This window comes from Durotheca rogersii, assembly GCF_024521655.1.
Source record: "Durotheca rogersii strain YMJ 92031201 chromosome Unknown GGS23scaffold_4, whole genome shotgun sequence".
Classification (NCBI taxonomy): Eukaryota; Fungi; Ascomycota; class Sordariomycetes; order Xylariales; family Xylariaceae; genus Durotheca; species Durotheca rogersii.
Window position 1 is genome coordinate 2,416,836 of NW_026251235.1, and position 16,129 is coordinate 2,432,964.

Sequence of the window (16,129 nt, forward strand, 5' to 3'; positions counted from 1 at the left end):
CCGTTGGGTCGCGTCCTTCCGGAGACGGATGTTGGCATTCGGATTGTAGCAATGCCTCGTGCCGCAGCTGATCCGGTGGGTCCGATCTGGATGAGGGCTGAGCTGGTGTGGTGTCGCAGCAGCGGAAGTCAGCGTTGAAGGGAGGCGAGCAGATATATAAACGCAATGCGAGTCGTCTTTCCCTCACGGATATCCTTCCAAACCTGCACTGCACCAGAACCCTCACACCCAGCGACAAAGTCTCGTCGTCCCCAACAACACGCACCATGCAGGAAGAATACTTCATCTCGAAGCGATGTGCCGTGAGGTACACGCCAAGCTTAACGATGCGGTTTGTCCAGTTTATCAACAGTGGCAAGCATGAGAACATCCGAGGGAGACCTGTGGGAACTCACCAGCATTAATGGGAGCGCTGAACAAAGGTTCGTGCTGGTTGTCAGGCCGATTGTCGATTGGAGCAACAACTTACGTGCATCGACTCCAGTCCGACGTCAGAGGAGCCAGCGTGGTGCGATCACCTACTGGCGGAGAGAACATGATCCTCATGCATAGCCTCTGGCCGCACGCCCGAGCAGAGAGAGCCGTGATGCATCGACGCAGAAGCGCAATGGAGGGTTATTTCAGGCTCCGTTGAGCCACGCTACCACCCACCGAGGCCGTGGTCCATATATTCCATTTGACACTGGGTCTGAAGCCGAGGGGTTGAGAGGTGGACAGGATCGGAGGCGCGGTGGAATGGTCCATTCATTTCCTTTGGGACAAACTGCCGAGCTGTGTCGGGTCTTCTTGCTGGGCTTGGGTAGTACAACGAACATTCGGGCAACCGAGATAGAGGGGAGGACGGCCGGCAGACTGGCGAGAGCCTTTATTGACCCCATTGCTGCCTGTCTCGAAGGGAGATTTAGGCACTGCCGACCCGAGGCGGCAACGCGTCAGGCCTGATGGTGGGAGGCAGCTAGGAGGACATGGGGATGCGCAGAACCGTTTGAGCGACCAGGACCGGTTCGAAAAAAAAAAATTGATCGAGGGCGCAATAAGCTGCAGCATAGAATGAGGAAAAATGACCAGTAATTTGCCATATCCGATACCCTGCTAGCAAATACAGTGCCGGCTGATGAAGGCAGACCAGCGGCGGCACATCTCATTCGTGGCTTCACTCGCAATATAAAGACTCCGGTCGAGCACCGTTTGATTGTCGCAATGCGCATAACCGAGTCGGCTCCGGAAACGATCGCCGGGCTGGCTGGTCTGCGCAGATCCATTCCGTCTGATCGCGGACTTCGGGCCACGAGCCGGAGAACTCACCTCCAACGTAACGGAAAGGGGGCGAGCTACTCGCTCCTTTTCTCTTTCTTTTCTTTCTTTCTTTCTTTTTCTGCCCTCCTTCGCCAAGCGGAAAAATTGGCGCAATTTTGAAGCCCCGTGGGTTTTGCGCCACCTCTGACGCCGAATTAGGAGTGTTTTTGATGCCGTACTGCACTCCCGCGGCAGCGCCGGCAACGAGTTAGTAAGACTTACGCATAACAACCAATAACCCCGTCTCTCCAGCTCCTATCGCGGGAATATCCCACAACCTAACATGGGTCTACCAGTCTTGTTCTGGCTAGGTTCTGGGCTCGTCGTGCCTAGCTCCCTAACGGAGATGTTCTCCCCCACGAACTTGCCTTGCTGATACCCAACTCCGCACCCGATTCCACGCCTAACTCCGATCTTTAGTAAGTCGACGGCACGAGGAGGGTGCAGACCCCACGGGCCGCGATGCGAGTTGACAGTTGGAGCTCGTATAGCCCAACCGTACACCCAAGACCGTCGGGAATACTTCGCATAAGAACAGCTGCGGGAGGCCAGGTATAATAACTCGATCTGCGGTCACGGGACGGTCTTGTTCGCGAATCCTCCACGTCCACTTCTGGGATGCCCTGGTGGATCTCCTGATTGAAATGGCGTACAGGGCATTGGCTCACCTTCTCGCCTTGGATTGCTGTCGACGTCCTTTAGCGGTCAATTTATTTTACCCGCATATTCTCCCGGCGCGACTGGTCAGCCGCCAAGCTCCGTCCTGCCGTCGTCACGGTGCCCTAGGAATGGGCGACCACGGCGTCCGCCCCCTTTATAAAGTGACGTGCCCCGAATTCCCCAGAGGGCAGGGCGATACCGCTGATGTCCTAATTGAACCGGGATGAGCAAGCACATTTTGCGGCTGAAAACTCAACACAGCCTACCGAACCCATACAGCTGGGAAGAACACCATGTTACGCTCCACCGAGGATGGTACCCGCTATGAGTTGCTCACTCCGACGGCTCTGCCGAAGGCCGGCGGCTTCTTATGGAACCAGAAGATGATGGTCCAGATCACCTGCCGCGGGTACGCGACGGCGCAGTTCATGCAACCAGAGCCGTCCAAGTACGCGCATGCACCCAACCTCGAGGCCAAGACCTTCATTCAGCCCGAGCAAGGCTACTACGCACACCACCCAGGCCGCTTCGTCTACGTCAAGGACGAAGAGACGGGTCAGGTCTTCTCGGCGCCGTACGAGCCGGTGCAGACCGCGCTCGATAAGTTCGTTTTCTCCGTTGGCAAGAGCGATATCTCCTGGACCGTCGAGCACCTCGGTATCCGTGTCGAGATGAGCGTAACGCTCCCGAAGCATGACGTTGTCGAGCTTTGGTCCGTCAAGGTGGCCAACCTAACCACGCGTCAGCGGAAGATTGGCATATATCCGTATTTCCCCTTCGGTTACATGTCGTGGATGAACCAAGAAGCCGAATGGCGAGAAGATCTAAGCGGCGTGGTGGCCAGCAGCATTACTCCTTACCAGAAAGCGGCGGACTATTTCAAGAACAAGCTCCTCAAAGACAAGTCGTATTTCCTGTGCGAAACACCGCCTGTATCGTGGGAGGCCATGCAGGAGGCATTCGAAGGCGAGGGTGGTCTTCATGCCCCCTCGGCGATAGCCCAGTGGGAACTCAGTCGCGGTGACGCCAGATACGAAACACCCGTCGCCGCCGTGCAGTATCGCGAGGAGCTCAAGGCGAATGAGCAACGCGAGTATCGCTTCCTCTTTGGGCCGGCTTTTGACGACGCCGAGATCCGGGCCGTCCGCAGCAAGTACCTCAGCAAAGAAGGCTTCGCGCGAACGGCACGAGAATACGCCGAGTATGTCGCGGAGGGGAGGGGGTGCCTGCGGATCGAGACGCCGGATAAAGATGTGGACAATTTCGTCAACAATTGGCTGCCCCGCCAGTGCTACTACCACGGCGATGTAAACCGCCTCACCACCGATCCCCAGACACGCAACTACCTGCAAGACAACATGGGTATGTCGTATATCAAGCCAGATGTTACGCGCAAGGCCCTGCTTACGGCGATTTCCCAGCAGGAGAAGGACGGGGCGATGCCGGACGGGATCCTGCTGGCGGAGGGGGCGGAGCTAAAATATATCAACCAGATCCCGCATACCGATCATTGCATCTGGCTCCCCATCACCCTCGAGGCGTACCTCTCCGAGACCAACGACTACGGCTTACTCCAGGAACAAGTACGCGGGAAGCACGGCGATTCGTATACTGTATTTGAGCGTTTCAACCGTGCGATGGACTGGTTGCTCTCGGCCCGGGACGAACGCGGTCTGAGTTACATAGCGCAGGGCGACTGGTGCGATCCTTTGAACATGGTGGGCTATAAGGGGAAGGGCGTATCGGGCTGGCAGACCGTGGCCACAGGATACGCATTGAAGCTCTGGGCGCATGTCTGCGAACACGAGGGCAAACCCGACCTGGCGGCGCAGTATCGTGCGGGTGCCAAGATAGTCAACGACGCAGCTAACACGCACCTGTGGGACGGGAGCTGGTTTGCGAGGGGTATCACGGACGACAACGTGATCTTCGGTGTCAAGACAGACTCCGAGGGCCGCATCTGGTTGAACCCGCAGACGTGGTCGATCTTGAGCGGTGCGGCGGGTCCAGAGCAGATCGCGCGGATGCTACCGGAGGTAGACGCGCAGATGAGCACGCCGCATGGAGTCGTCATGTTCGCGCCGCCGTATAGCGGGATGCGCGAGGACGTGGGCCGCGTAACGCAGAAGTACCCGGGATCGGCGGAAAATGGCTCGGTGTATAACCACGCGTCCGCCTTCTACGTACACAGCCTGTACTCGATCGGCGAGGCGGACCGCGCTTACGAGGCTCTGCGGAAGATGATCCCCGGCCCGTCCAAGGAGGATTACGTGCAGCGCGGCCAGTTACCCGTGTATATACCCAACTACTACCGTGGTGCACACCAGCGGTTCCCGCGTACCGCCGGCCGTTCTAGTCAAATGTTCAACACTGGTACTGTCTCGTGGGTATACCGCTGCTTCATCGAGGGGCTGTGCGGTCTACGTGGTGATTCCGACGCCCTAGTTGTCCAGCCGCAGCTGCCCTCGTCCTGGGACGGGATCAAGGTGAGGCGCGAATTCCGCGGCGCTACATTCGTGGTAGAGGTCCGCCGCAGCGCAGAGACGAAAGAGGTGACGGTGACGCATGAGGGCCGGGTCCTGCCAGGGAGACGCGTTACGAATATTCGACCAGGCGTGACATATGAACTGTCTGTATCAGTGCCCAAATCATAGCCATTTCCGTCCTGGGGGCTCGTTTGTCTGCTTCGAAGCTGTCGAAAATAGGTGGTCCACAATCGAATTTTGGGCTGGGTTTAGAACAAAAGGATCCTGGGCCACATTGAAATAATGCGCGTCATAGCTAGTTAGATACTTTCGTTAAATACCTGTTTGGTTTTCAATCGAGGCTCTCCTGGAGAGAGATTATGACCGGCATTCTGCCGGAAAGGTTCGACCGCAAGAGTACTCACATCGAGAATCCCTGTTCCACCCTATATCTTTGGCTCAAGGGACCCAAATGGAAAATAGCAAACGCCCAAGAGACTTCGTGCACGCTCACATTCATACCGTCGGAATATATCGGCATCGGGGTTTGGCAATGTTCCGTTTCCAGGCCTGCCAAGACTTCCCTGAGCAGTTTCGCCTCTATTCCTGTCACTTATCCCCACGATGAGATACAGACGACATAACACATTTTCCAAAATCTAGGCGGGGAGTAAAGCTGACGGATATGCCCACCAGGGCCAAGGCACTGGGCCGAGGGGCCCAGATTTGGTCTATGCAGTAGACGGAATGGTGAGAACGTATGATGGTGAGTCACCGGCGAGAGAGACAGCGTTGTGCTAAGTGTCTTGTCTCATAAAGCGCCCCAGAGGCCTGGAGAGGTCTGCGAGTATCGGATATCCCACGAGTTGACGAGAGCCAGCCTCGTGATGCCGTGGCTAAAAATCGAGTCACGCTAACGGTTTGTCCCCATGATTTATCTGCTCTTCTCGAGTCCTTTGGGCTCGGATGGCTGTCGCGGCACGGTAATGACGGGCATCCTCAACGGTCACAGCATAAATTCGTGGCAAGGCGCCACCACTCGGTCCAGTCCTAGACGCTTAGGGGGCATCGGAGCACACTAGGTACGATCGGGGCTTCGGAGACGTGCTAGGACTCGGATTCGTCGCAGCCGGGATGATTGGCCGCTCACGTCACGATCAAAGCGTACCCAACTCCCGCAACAGAGGGTAGACTGTAGCCAGTTAGGTGTCCACAACCGCCATTATGGGAGATTCGAATTCCGGCACCCTGGAGTTGAGGCTCGGGGCATGGAGGCGAAGTCCTTGGGGAGTCTCCCCCCAAAGTCACCCCGAGGGTAACAGGGCCAAGGCCAGAGGTCCGAGCCTAGTGAGATGTGAGGTGAGGGAGCCCGGCAGCGTAGTGTGGAGATTCGCCCAACGACGCTTTAGGGCCAGGCAGGCGACGTAGGTATGCGATGACGAGGGCGATGATTAGACAGAGGTGTCATGCTTAACGGGACTAGAGTGGAACACGTTGGGTGCAGTGGAGAGGAAATTCGGACTTTCAAGTGCGAATCGGGTCGTTCAAGTAGTTAGGTCCAGACGAAGGGCTGTACGGGGACGGATGCCCAAATACTGCGATTCTCGTTACTTGTTACCCCTGTTTGTAAGGCGCGAAGACTGGGGATAGCTCGCCTGGAACACTCGAAGAAAAAGAGCCGGGTGGGCAGAGTGCAACCTAGGATAAAAGGGACGGCAAAGGTCAGTAAGTAGATTGGGAGGGGGTTGGTGGCGTTTGACTGATCGGGGCAATGAGGGATCGCAGGTGCCCAGCCTTGGGTTTATGGACTTGGGTAGGCTAGGTACCTAGGTACTTGACCACACCCCGCAGATGAGCTAGGTAAATAGCGAAGACTACCTACCCAGTAGCGCTGTTAGGAATCGAGCCGCTATAATTTAGGGCACCATAGGTACCTATAGTACCTACTAAGGTAGGCATGCACTTACCTAACGTGAACCCCCGAGTACAGGTGGCCTACTAGCAGCGGCCCATCTCAGATCGCTCCTCGTATCGGGCGATGCGGTTTCGGCCCCGTCCACCTGGGGATGTACCCTAGGTACCTACGCTCAGGCGGTGACTCGCCATCCATCGATCCATTCGTCCATTGTATGCGGCTTGTCCATGACATGACACGACTGGGAAAGTCCGGACGAAGCATCGAACCCGAGAGGGCCGTCACGCCTTCCGGTATCCATCGGCGTGACTAATCCACCCCCGTCGCTCGATTTGCCTGCTTGGGTCCTTTCGCTTTAACTACCTACTCACCAACCTCAACTTCTTCCCTCTTGTCCTTCGATCCAGAGTTCCCAGCCTCGTTAATACACATCACCATCGCTACCAGAGGTCGAGAAAAGGCACGCCTACCTTCACTCAGCCAACATACGTTCCGCCTTTGCGTATCCCCGCCGTCCCTGACGCCAACTAGGTAGTAGACACTGACTGCTACCCCCCCCTCTCCCCCCGCCGACTTTCCCGTCACCCAGCCATCCCTCTGCCCACCCACACTCTCCTCCCTACCTGCATATGTGTTGACCTGCCAGCCCGCCTCCTATCTCACACTGGTACACGCACGCACAATACGACAGCAATTTTTTTGTCGACTCGGCGGCTCCGTCCTCTCCCCCCTCGGCCAAGTAAGCAAAGCACACTGGAGTAATCTTGGAGAACCTTGCAGGAGGCGCAGGAAACGCAGTGACTGGGTGCTGAGCAGCATCGTTTCCCTCTTCTTCGCCTCCCCCTCTGCATCTTCTCCAGATACCTCCGTCTTCGCTAGGTTTTAATCCTACCGAGCCCACGCCCCGAGGCATAACCAAAGCAGCCGAACCCATACTCGACCGCTCGTTGCCTCCGGTGCCACCGAGAATCTCCCACCTACGCACGGCTTCCTGACGAAGCATTCCTTCCGAGAACAAAGAACACCGCCGGAATCTAGATTCGACTGGTAAGGGCTCCGCCGCTCTCGGGAAAGGCGACTAGGTTTTGACAGTTTCGACAGAAAGCCTGGGGAGAAGAAAGAGGCAAAAGGCTAAAAGGAATTGAGCGCCCGCGCCCGCGACCCCGCCCGCACCCGCGAACCATCTTCGTTGCCCAAGTTACCGGGTTCTACGTCATACACCTACGCGACAGGCAAGATGAGTAGCCCGCGCAGACGCATCGAGACAGACGTGAGTCCTTGTCGACGAGTCGAATCATACCCTAAAAATTATATATGTTATTGATTGACGCGTTTCTTTCCGTTAGGTCATGAAGTATGCGATTGGCATTGCTCCCTCGTCCCCGTCTTCTTCCATCCCTTGACCGCAGAGAGTGTCTCCGCTAACCGCGGTGCAGGATGTGCGAATCGCCTCCTCCACCCCGCCTTTCGCCCCCTAGCTAACCCTAGCAGGCTCATGTCCGACTACGAGGTCACTCTGGTCAACGACAATAGTACCTGACCCTCTCTATCCCTCACCCTCTCGCGCATATCGCTGACAATAGTGTCCCAGTGTAAGCCTGGCCTCTGCTAACGATTTCCCCATTCGGTATCCGCATCCGACTTCTCACCTGCGCCTAGGCAAGAATTCTACGTCCGTTTCAAGGGCCCCGCGGAAAGTCAGTATAATACAGTGAAATGCGCTTATGGGCCATCGCATCTAACTGGATGCAGCTCCTTTCGAAAACGGTATTTGGAAGGTCCACGTCGAGCTACCCGATCAGTATCCTTACAAGTCCCCGAGCATCGGTTTCGTGAACCGTATCTTTCACCCCAACATCGACGAGCTGTAAGTCCCACCTATGGCCGCGGCGAGTCGAGATTAAGAGCTTAGGCGACAACGGATGGGGAACTTTTTTGTTAAAAAAAATAACCGTAGGTCGGGCTCCGTGTGTTTAGACGTCATCAACCAGACATGGTCGCCTATGTTTGATATGATCAACATATTCGAGGTTTTCCTCCCGCAACTCCTGCGATATCCTAACCCCGCCGACCCCCTCAACGGTGAAGCAGCCGCATTGCTTATGCGCGAGCCCAAAAGCTACGACGCCAAAGTAAAGGGTATGGCTGTTTCCCTATTTCTACGCTTCTTTCGCGACCCTTCCTCCCCGAAGAGGAGGTTTATCCACCTGCCCCGGAGAACGGAGGTAAGCTAACACAGAGAGTAGAGTATGTCCAAAAGTACGCGAGTAAGGATGCAGCAGACGATGGCGGAGCCGAGAGCGAGGATGACGACGACATGTCTTCGGTTGCTAGCTTCGGAGAAGACGAACCCGCCGGCCAGATGGATGACGTATAACCATTGTTAGATCCCGGTCTCTGGAGCTACCACTCCCTCCGATCCGATGAGATACACGCACGTTTGCATGCTTGCCTTTTCTTTTCCATCACCAGACTATGGAGTATGACGGGGTCTTCTTTCCTGCTTGTTCACGATGGCAACGGATGGTATTCTCGGTTACCCCTGCGAGGAGTTTCTTTGCATAAACAACACTGAGTTGTCCGTTGGGCTCTTCTTTTTGGGACCAGCGCCCCAACCAAATCAACACAGCATTGCTTGACTTTACCCGATGAGGTTGCTCATGGTGATGTCGGTTTGTTCTATGATGCTCCCCTAGTGCTGCCGCTCCTCTACGAAATTCAATACTTCCCGCTGAGAGAGGGGAATGCACGTAGTCGCTAGAATGCTAAGCTTCCCTAGCTTCTTGACGCTAGTGGGCGCGTTCTTGTTGTGGTATGATCCCGCGGCTTTTTCCCAAGTCCTCGTCAGGCGAACATTGACGCTGCCTGCATTCCAAAGAGACCAACGGGGACATAGACGAGGCGGTAGCCCCTCGCGTTTCAAGACAGTCTCTCCTTCAGACAAACACAACAAGCAATCACGCCGCTGAGTAGCCTTACACCACCAGCCCGATTCCCGCTTATCCTGACGCCGTTTCGGACGTCCCTGTATCTTCTAGTCCGTACCTACACCACGTCTCCGCCGTCTCAAGCCTATCCCACCCGCAAGCCCGCCAAGAAAGCGAGCAAGCGCGCATCCCGGACGGTCGTGGCCAACGTAAAAGAAACCTCATAGTTGTAGTAGCAGTAGTGAGGGAACCGTGCGGTCCCCGGGTATCTCTTTGGAAAATTCTCATGGATTGGAAAGCAAATTAAGAAAGAAACTCCTCCTCCCGGGCTCCGATCGACACCGCCGTGTCTGCCTGCATGTGTGTATGCACTTGTGTGTATGTCTGTATGCATATGTGTGTATGCCCTGCGCCCCTCGTCTCGCGCTGCTGTGGGGCCCTCCCACGGTAGGCGCGCTATCAGTCCGAGTCGTACTCGACCAGGGCCGCCGGCGCGGCCGGCTGGGCGGCCCTCGTCGCCTTGGCGGGGGATCCATCGCGCCCCTGCGCCGGGGATCCGGGGTCGTCGTCGGCCGCCACCCGCTTCCTCTTGATGCCCGGGATCCGCCCGGCGTTCTCGCCCCCGCCCGCGCCCGCGCCGCGGTCCAGCGACGACAGGAACGGGTCCCGCGCCACCCGCGTGTTGCCCACGATCTCCGACACCAGGTGCTCGCGCAGCTGCGCCGCGGCGACCTCGGACTTGAGCATGCCGCGCCTCGCGCCCGCCGGCGGCCTGGGGCCCGCGGCCCTCTCGCTGCGTCCCTCCACCCCGGCCTTCGTGTGGCCCCTGCTGCTGCTGCTACCGCCGCTCTCGGCGGCGCCCCGGACGTCCTCGCGGCTGGTCTCGGCGCCCACGGCGAACAGGGGCTTCGCCAGGGCGGCCTTCCCGTCGTCGCCGCCGCCGCCGCCGCCGTCGGCCGCGGCGGGGCCGAAGTCGACGAGCGCGGCGCGCCGCGCGTCCTCAGGCGTGGCGGGCAGCAGGGCGAAGCCGAGGCCGAAGCGGTCGCGCAGGTCGGCGTCGGCGCGGGCGTCGCGGTCGCGGTCGCGGCGGCCGGCGCGGAAGGCGGCGCGCAGGCGGCGGTTGCGCTCGTAGGGGTCCTCCCAGGCGCGGGCGCTGGCGGCGGCGAGGTCGGCGAGGCGGACGCGGGCGCGCTGGAGGGCGGCGCGGTCGGCGATGGTCTTCTCGAGCTTGGCGAAGGCGCTGGCGCGGCGGGCGTCGCGCTCGGCGGGGGTGAGGAAGCGGTCGTCGTCGTCAGGCACGAGAGCGGCGGGCTCGTCGGCGGCGCCGCCGGTGTCGCGCCGCGTGCCGCCCTCCGCCACCACGTACGTCGTCCGCGCCGGGTCCGTCCGGATCTCGATCGCGCCCCCGCACGCCGCGTGCCGCATCCGGAACGCGAACACCGGCGTGCTGTGGTGCTGCCCCACGCGCCGCTTCGCCGCGTTGAACCGCACCCCCTGCCCGATCAGCGTCGGCTGCGCGCACCCCCCGCACCACACCGCGAACGGCATCTCGAACCGCACCGTCTGCCCCCCGCCGCTGCCGAACTTCTTCCCGTGCAGCTTGTTCCCGCTCGTCGTGCCCTCCACCTCCGGCGGCACGTACCGCCCCATGTTGAACCCTTGCATCGTGGACTAGGTGCCGAGCCGGCTGGGGGTACGAGCGTGTAGGCGGAGGATTAGGCGGTAGGCTAGGAAGGGACCGTGGTCTCGATGTCGGGGGTGTGTATTGTGTATCGACGTGTGTTTCTGTGTTCGGTTCGTCGGGTCGTCTCGTCTCGGTGGCTATCGAGGTAGGTACGTATTTCGGGTGCGCGACCGTGACAGAGAAGGCTTCAGGGTTGATGAATCAGTTAAACGCGCTCCTGTAATCATCTAAACCATATGAATGAAGTCGGTGGTTTAGGAAAGGTCGTGTGTGGAAGAAAAGAAGAATGGAACCGGCAGACAGCCTGGTCTGCGTGATAGAGCATTGAATGAATTCTGGGCTGAGATGCGGGTGGTAAGGCAGCTTGTGGCGATTGTGATGTAAGCCTCGTTAGCCCTATAAACCGGATATTCGTGTTCAACATGTGCTGTCCCGTTAATCGAATAAAGGGGGCAGATATTATGCACTGTCCGCCATCCAATCAACCGTCAATTAATCTCCATCTAGTAAGTACCTAACTCTCTCATTCCATAGTTACGCGAATTGACTAAGTATTATAGAAAAGCAGTTCAGGAAACATAGCTCTAAAAAGGTATTAGTTATAGCTATTTAGGGTTTTTCGTACGTTATAGCTCGAGCCGTTTATCTAAGCTATCTAGGTTATAGTAGTAGGGGCTTATCTCTAAGGCCATACGTAACCTCCCTGGTGCGCCCACAAGTGTATTTATATGTCCTGTCCTATCCATAGGTTGCGTAACTATTCACTACCGACCAGCCTTCCGGGTTCTTGACTCTGGGAAACTCTTTAAGACGCATTCACAGCCGTGCCCTATAATTGAATCTACCTACCTACATAGTTACGCTTCTAAGGACGGCGAGAGGTAGGTATGACAACCAAGGTCTCACTTAGAGACAACTTTTAAAGTCAGAACGGTAACTCCTCACCTTTCTAGCCATCGTAAACTCAAGATTCTACAACATCTCTAGTGCTTGGATTGTTCACACTTGTTACGGCAGGCTTCTCTATTCTCAGCCGGATTCTAACATCTGTCTCTGCTGACAACTGAAAACATAGAACTCCCGTGACAATGGTTCTGATGAGGGAGAGGGCACGCTAGCTGTAGGTTAACACAATGCATCCTCGCTAGGATGGAAACTACCAGGACTGATTCGGCTTTTCCGAGCCTACGTGCAGTTCAGGCAATCAAACGTCTATCAAGCGAGCCTTCCTTATGGACGGGTAGCCTAGCCCTCGGCACCCTAGTATCCCTGGCCGCCGTCTCCGGCCCCAGATGCCAGCGGACCGAGAAGTCCACCTGACGGGTTCCGAATGCTTGTCTTGTTCTATGCCAGTCGTTCTACTATCTCCTGCGTGGGCGATAGGCCTTCCGGGCGAACTGGAAAGGCGTGGATGACCTCGCAGCTCTACTATACTTGCTCCCTATTAGCCCACCCGTTCCTCGAAAGGGAGGGGTGCAGGGCCCCGGGGCGTTTATGACTTGGCGAGGCGCGCCGGATACGGTGTGATAGCTCAAAAATAAGACGGCGTAGCTGTTCCGGGTATTGCATGGTACAGGCGTCACACAGCCGCCGCCTATGTGACAGCTCAGATGCGCACACCTCGCCCACAATCCTACCTAGCCGATCGGGGTAGTTACGCTTACTTCTCGCTCTGTGTTCCGCCTGTCTACTTAGATACACGGACACCCGCATGATATCTCACGCACCCGCACTCTCCTCTGCCCTCCCATCCACACGCTCTGCTCTCCCAGCCCACCGACCCCATCTACTCCCCACCCCCTATCCGCCGGGTAAGCAGACACTTATGCGCCTTAGCCGCGGGACTCGCGCCGTAGCGGATGAGGAGGCGTGCGCCGGGGGCGAAGCCCTGGTGTATCGCGACGTGGAGGGGCGTCCAGCCGGTGTGGTCGTAGGCGTCGAGGGCGTGTGGGCCGGGGGCGGGCGGGCGCTCGAGCAGCAGGCGCAGGACGGGCTCGCGGCGGCACAGCGCGGCCCAGTGGAGCGCGGAGCGGCCGTCGGCGTCGGCGAGCGAGCGGCGCGCACCCGCGCCCAGCAGCTGCGCCGCCACCGCCGCGTGGCCCCCCATCGCCGCGTGCGTCAGCGGCGTGCGCCCGTCGCTGTCGCGCTCGTCCGCGTCTGCATCCGCTAGAAGCACCAGCCCCACCACCTCCCCGTGCCCCATCCGCACCGCGATGTGCAGCGCCCCCAGCCACCCCGCCCCCGAGCCCTCGTCCCCCGACGACGAGGGGGTGAAGCGCGAGAAGGATGGGCGCTCACCTCTGGTGGTAGAACTTACGACGAAATTTGCGCTGTGCAATCCTATTCTGCAGCCGGCGACGCTCGATGGCGTCAGTGGGCAGCTGCACGTTGAACTCCATGTCTAGGTGCTGCTGGTGGCGCCTGGAGAAAGCTGTACGGTGATGTTGGAGTGAGACGCGCCTAAATACTCTGGCATTTAGGTAGCTATTTCAAGAATAATCTGCACCTACCTAGGTATTACGAGAGATTCTGTGTGGGTCCGTGACAACAGCTCACATAAACATACATCCAGGTGGGAACTACGTAGGTAGATATACCTATCTACACAACTTTTCCGCTCCCCTCGTTAACTAGGTAGTAATAGGCTCCGATACCCTGCCATGATCAACGCAGGACTCCCTCCGCATGGCCTCTAATCTAGTTGTCGTTCTGAATCGTTGCGTCTCCGCTATTACATATTGACCCGCCAAGGGGTAGCATATCGTCTACCTCGGATGTGATAGGTAATTTTCCATCGAATAAAAACTAACCCCAGATTCTCAATCCTCGCGTTCTGTTCCTCGTACACGTACAGGTTCGTCATCTTTCGGCCCTGTCCTGAGTGGCCGGCGGTTTGCTCCGTCCTTTTATAGGACGAAGATGCCCACCCCGGAAACGAGGGCCGTGACGACGTAGGCGACGAAGAACGCCTTACCGTAGCTAAAGAAGGCGGGCGTTGTTACGCTTCCCCTACCTTCCGACGAGCTCGATGCACCGCCTGCTGATTCAGTACCCTGCCGTCCTGTCGGGCTAGGCACCGTCCCCTGGCCGTTGGTGCCGGCTGCCGAGATCAGGGCCTCGCAGCCTTCCGACGTGGTTGGGCTCTGCGTCTGGGCCAAACCGTTGAAGTCGCAGGCGCTAGCGTCGCCGTTGTTGCCCAAGTAATATTGATTGGCTACCCAAGCAAGCTGGTCCTTGGGATTGCAGCCGCCGAGCGCGCCGTACTCACCCCGGGTGGAGTTGTGGTCGATGCCGGCGCAGAATTCTTGGTTGCTGCCGCAAATGTAGTCGAAGACGTCGGCATACGAGTCTTCGTCGTCGGAAGTGACTACGCACTGTAGACTGGCAACTTCGCACGCGCAGAGCCGGGGGTTGACGGCCGGAGGCAGAGGCGAGGGAGCGGCAGCCCACGTGGTACCGCCAACGGTAGGGCAGGCAGGGGGGCTGTTGGTGGGGGTGTAGGCGCTCGATACCGTCAGAGACGGGGTGACCCTGGCTAGCTGCGACGACAGAGACGTAAAGTCAGGGTACGGCGAGACGCTGTCGCCGTCAACCTCAACCAGCCCGTAATTGTTCTCAGACATGAAGTACTGGTAGACGATACCGCCGGAGAAGACGGATGTCATGTTGCCGTAGAGGACGGCGACCTCGGTGAAAGGCCTGTGGGTAGGGCCGCCGTCGATTCCTTCGATGCAGCCGTACTCGGCAAAGAAGACGGGAACGGGATAGTCGCTGAAGAATTGGACGCGTTCGCCGTAGGAGGAGGCCTCGTAGTTGCTGTCACCGCACCACGAGTAGACATTGTATCCCCAAAAGTCGATGGTCGTAGAAGAGCCTTGCTCCGGCTCGCAGGCGAAGTAATGCGCCAGCTCGTCCCGGCTAGGGACGTCAGCAGTCGCATAGCCGACGCCGAGGCTCTGGCGGTAGTTCATCTGCCTGATGTAGGCCTTGGTGTCGCGGACGGCGGCCTTGACGAAGGCGGCGGCATAGGTCTGGTTCGTGGCGCTCACGACTTCGTTGCCCGCAAAGAAGCCGATCACGTTGTTATACTTACTCATGGTGTCGATGACAGCAGTGTAGCGAGTGTATAGCTCGACGTCCCAAGCCGCGTTGTTGCTGTCGATGGAAACACCCGGATGGCCAAGATCGGCAATGACGTAAATGCCATTCGAGGCCAATTCCGCCATGCAGTCATCGTGGTCGCGGGCGGGGTCGATGGCGTAGACTCGGATGACGTTCGTGAAGATCTGTCTCAAGAAGGGAATGTCGCGGCGGCACTTGGAGGCGTCGGCCAAGGGATCGGTATATTGCACGTTGGGGTCGTTGTTAGCGGTCCCGTTGGGATTATAGTTCTCTTGGTAAGCGACACCCCTCATGTAACTGGCAACAAGTAGGTAGCGGGTCAGCAGCGCTCGAGTCCGCCAAGGCTGGGGAGAGAGTTTCGAGGGGCCCGGATTGTGCAGGACGGAACTATACGATATAAACGCAACCCGACATGAGGCGGGTCGAACTTACAACTGGGACCCGTTGTTGGTGTAGAAGAAGTGTTGGCCGTAGGCCTCGATAGCGGGAATGTCATTGTAGCTTTGGCCGCGGGCGCCGGAGAGGGCGGCGAGCCCGAAGGCGAGATGCGGCAGAGCCGATGATGCCCACATGACGGGTAGCCGACGCGCAGCGAGAGCGGGAACGGATCTGGGACGAAACGGGCAGCGAAACTCTGCTCTTCTTTCTGGCCACGGACGTCTCGAATTAATGTCGGGGGCGTCACCACTACGATGAAAACGAGAGTGTGTCGATTAAGTTGGCAATGCTAGCGGTTGGAAGGGGAAGAAGAGAAGAAGGTGGCGATAAGGGGGGGGGGATGGGGATGGTGAGGAATTTGGGACGGGGAGAAGAAGAGCGAGGAGGGTGAAAAGGAATGGGGGGCGGAATAACGCAACCAAGCAAACAAAGACTGACCAGACCAAGACGTCAGCCGAATCACAGCTCCCGCTCGCGGGCGCCAACAGCTTGGTTTCGAATTGGGTAGTGAGCTGAGCCTCCGTCCGGGCAGGACAGGGTGTGTCGCTTCGTGGGTGGCTTGCGGGCGTGCGTAAGCATGAGTAGGAATGCGGAAACGTGAGACCTGGGAGAGGCGGAGTGG

At 58.1% G+C, this 16,129-nt stretch overlaps 5 protein-coding genes across 5 annotated transcripts; 2 read left to right on the forward strand and 3 right to left on the reverse strand.

The window, feature by feature from the left end:
- The first annotated feature begins 1,695 nt into the window (after window positions 1-1,695).
- GGS23DRAFT_379575 (glycoside hydrolase family 94 protein) lies at window positions 1,696-4,706 on the forward strand. The gene has a single exon (XM_051513423.1). It carries the CDS (start codon window positions 2,250-2,252, stop codon window positions 4,608-4,610), a length of 2,361 nt encoding a protein of 786 aa, XP_051375001.1. The 5' UTR covers window positions 1,696-2,249; the 3' UTR covers window positions 4,611-4,706.
- Window positions 4,707-7,573: 2,867 nt separating this feature from the next.
- GGS23DRAFT_603612 (ubiquitin-conjugating enzyme/RWD-like protein) lies at window positions 7,574-8,713 on the forward strand (the record flags this gene model as incomplete). Its single annotated transcript, XM_051519492.1, has 6 exons — window positions 7,574-7,610; window positions 7,815-7,868; window positions 8,001-8,033; window positions 8,089-8,203; window positions 8,294-8,475; window positions 8,583-8,713. The coding sequence occupies 6 exons, from the start codon at window positions 7,574-7,576 to the stop codon at window positions 8,711-8,713; spliced, it is 552 nt and encodes a 183-aa protein (XP_051375002.1).
- A 1,009-nt stretch (window positions 8,714-9,722) lies between these two features.
- Window positions 9,723-11,325, reverse strand: GGS23DRAFT_617358 (DUF455 domain protein; the record flags this gene model as incomplete). Its single annotated transcript, XM_051520861.1, has 1 exon — window positions 9,723-11,325. Exon 1 carries the CDS (start codon window positions 10,926-10,928, stop codon window positions 9,723-9,725), a length of 1,206 nt encoding a protein of 401 aa, XP_051375003.1. The 5' UTR covers window positions 10,929-11,325.
- Window positions 11,326-12,733: 1,408 nt separating this feature from the next.
- On the reverse strand, window positions 12,734-13,810 carry GGS23DRAFT_594425 (ankyrin repeat-containing domain protein; the record flags this gene model as incomplete). Its single annotated transcript, XM_051518160.1, has 2 exons — window positions 12,734-13,307; window positions 13,758-13,810. 2 exons carry the CDS (start codon window positions 13,808-13,810, stop codon window positions 12,734-12,736), a joined length of 627 nt encoding a protein of 208 aa, XP_051375004.1.
- On the reverse strand, window positions 13,486-16,087 carry GGS23DRAFT_556422 (carbohydrate-binding module family 43 protein). The gene is made up of 3 exons (XM_051515656.1): window positions 15,946-16,087; window positions 15,502-15,715; window positions 13,486-15,366 (listed from the first exon to the last, which is right to left on the reverse strand). The coding sequence occupies exons 2-3, from the start codon at window positions 15,639-15,641 to the stop codon at window positions 13,854-13,856; spliced, it is 1,653 nt and encodes a 550-aa protein (XP_051375005.1). The 5' UTR covers window positions 15,642-15,715; window positions 15,946-16,087; the 3' UTR covers window positions 13,486-13,853.
- Window positions 16,088-16,129: the final 42 nt, after the last annotated feature.

Excerpts from the sequence above, each read along its gene's own strand:
- GGS23DRAFT_379575 (XM_051513423.1), top strand. The coding sequence starts at position 2,250 with ATGTTACGCTCCACCGAGGATGGTACCCGCTATGAGTTGCTCACTCCG.
- GGS23DRAFT_556422 (XM_051515656.1), bottom strand. The coding sequence starts at position 15,641 with ATGTGGGCATCATCGGCTCTGCCGCATCTCGCCTTCGGGCTCGCCGCC. Across the intron at positions 15,367-15,501 it reads ACCAACAACGGGTCCCAGTT|TTACATGAGGGGTGTCGCTT; the intron begins GTAAGTTCGACC and ends ACTTGTTGCCAG.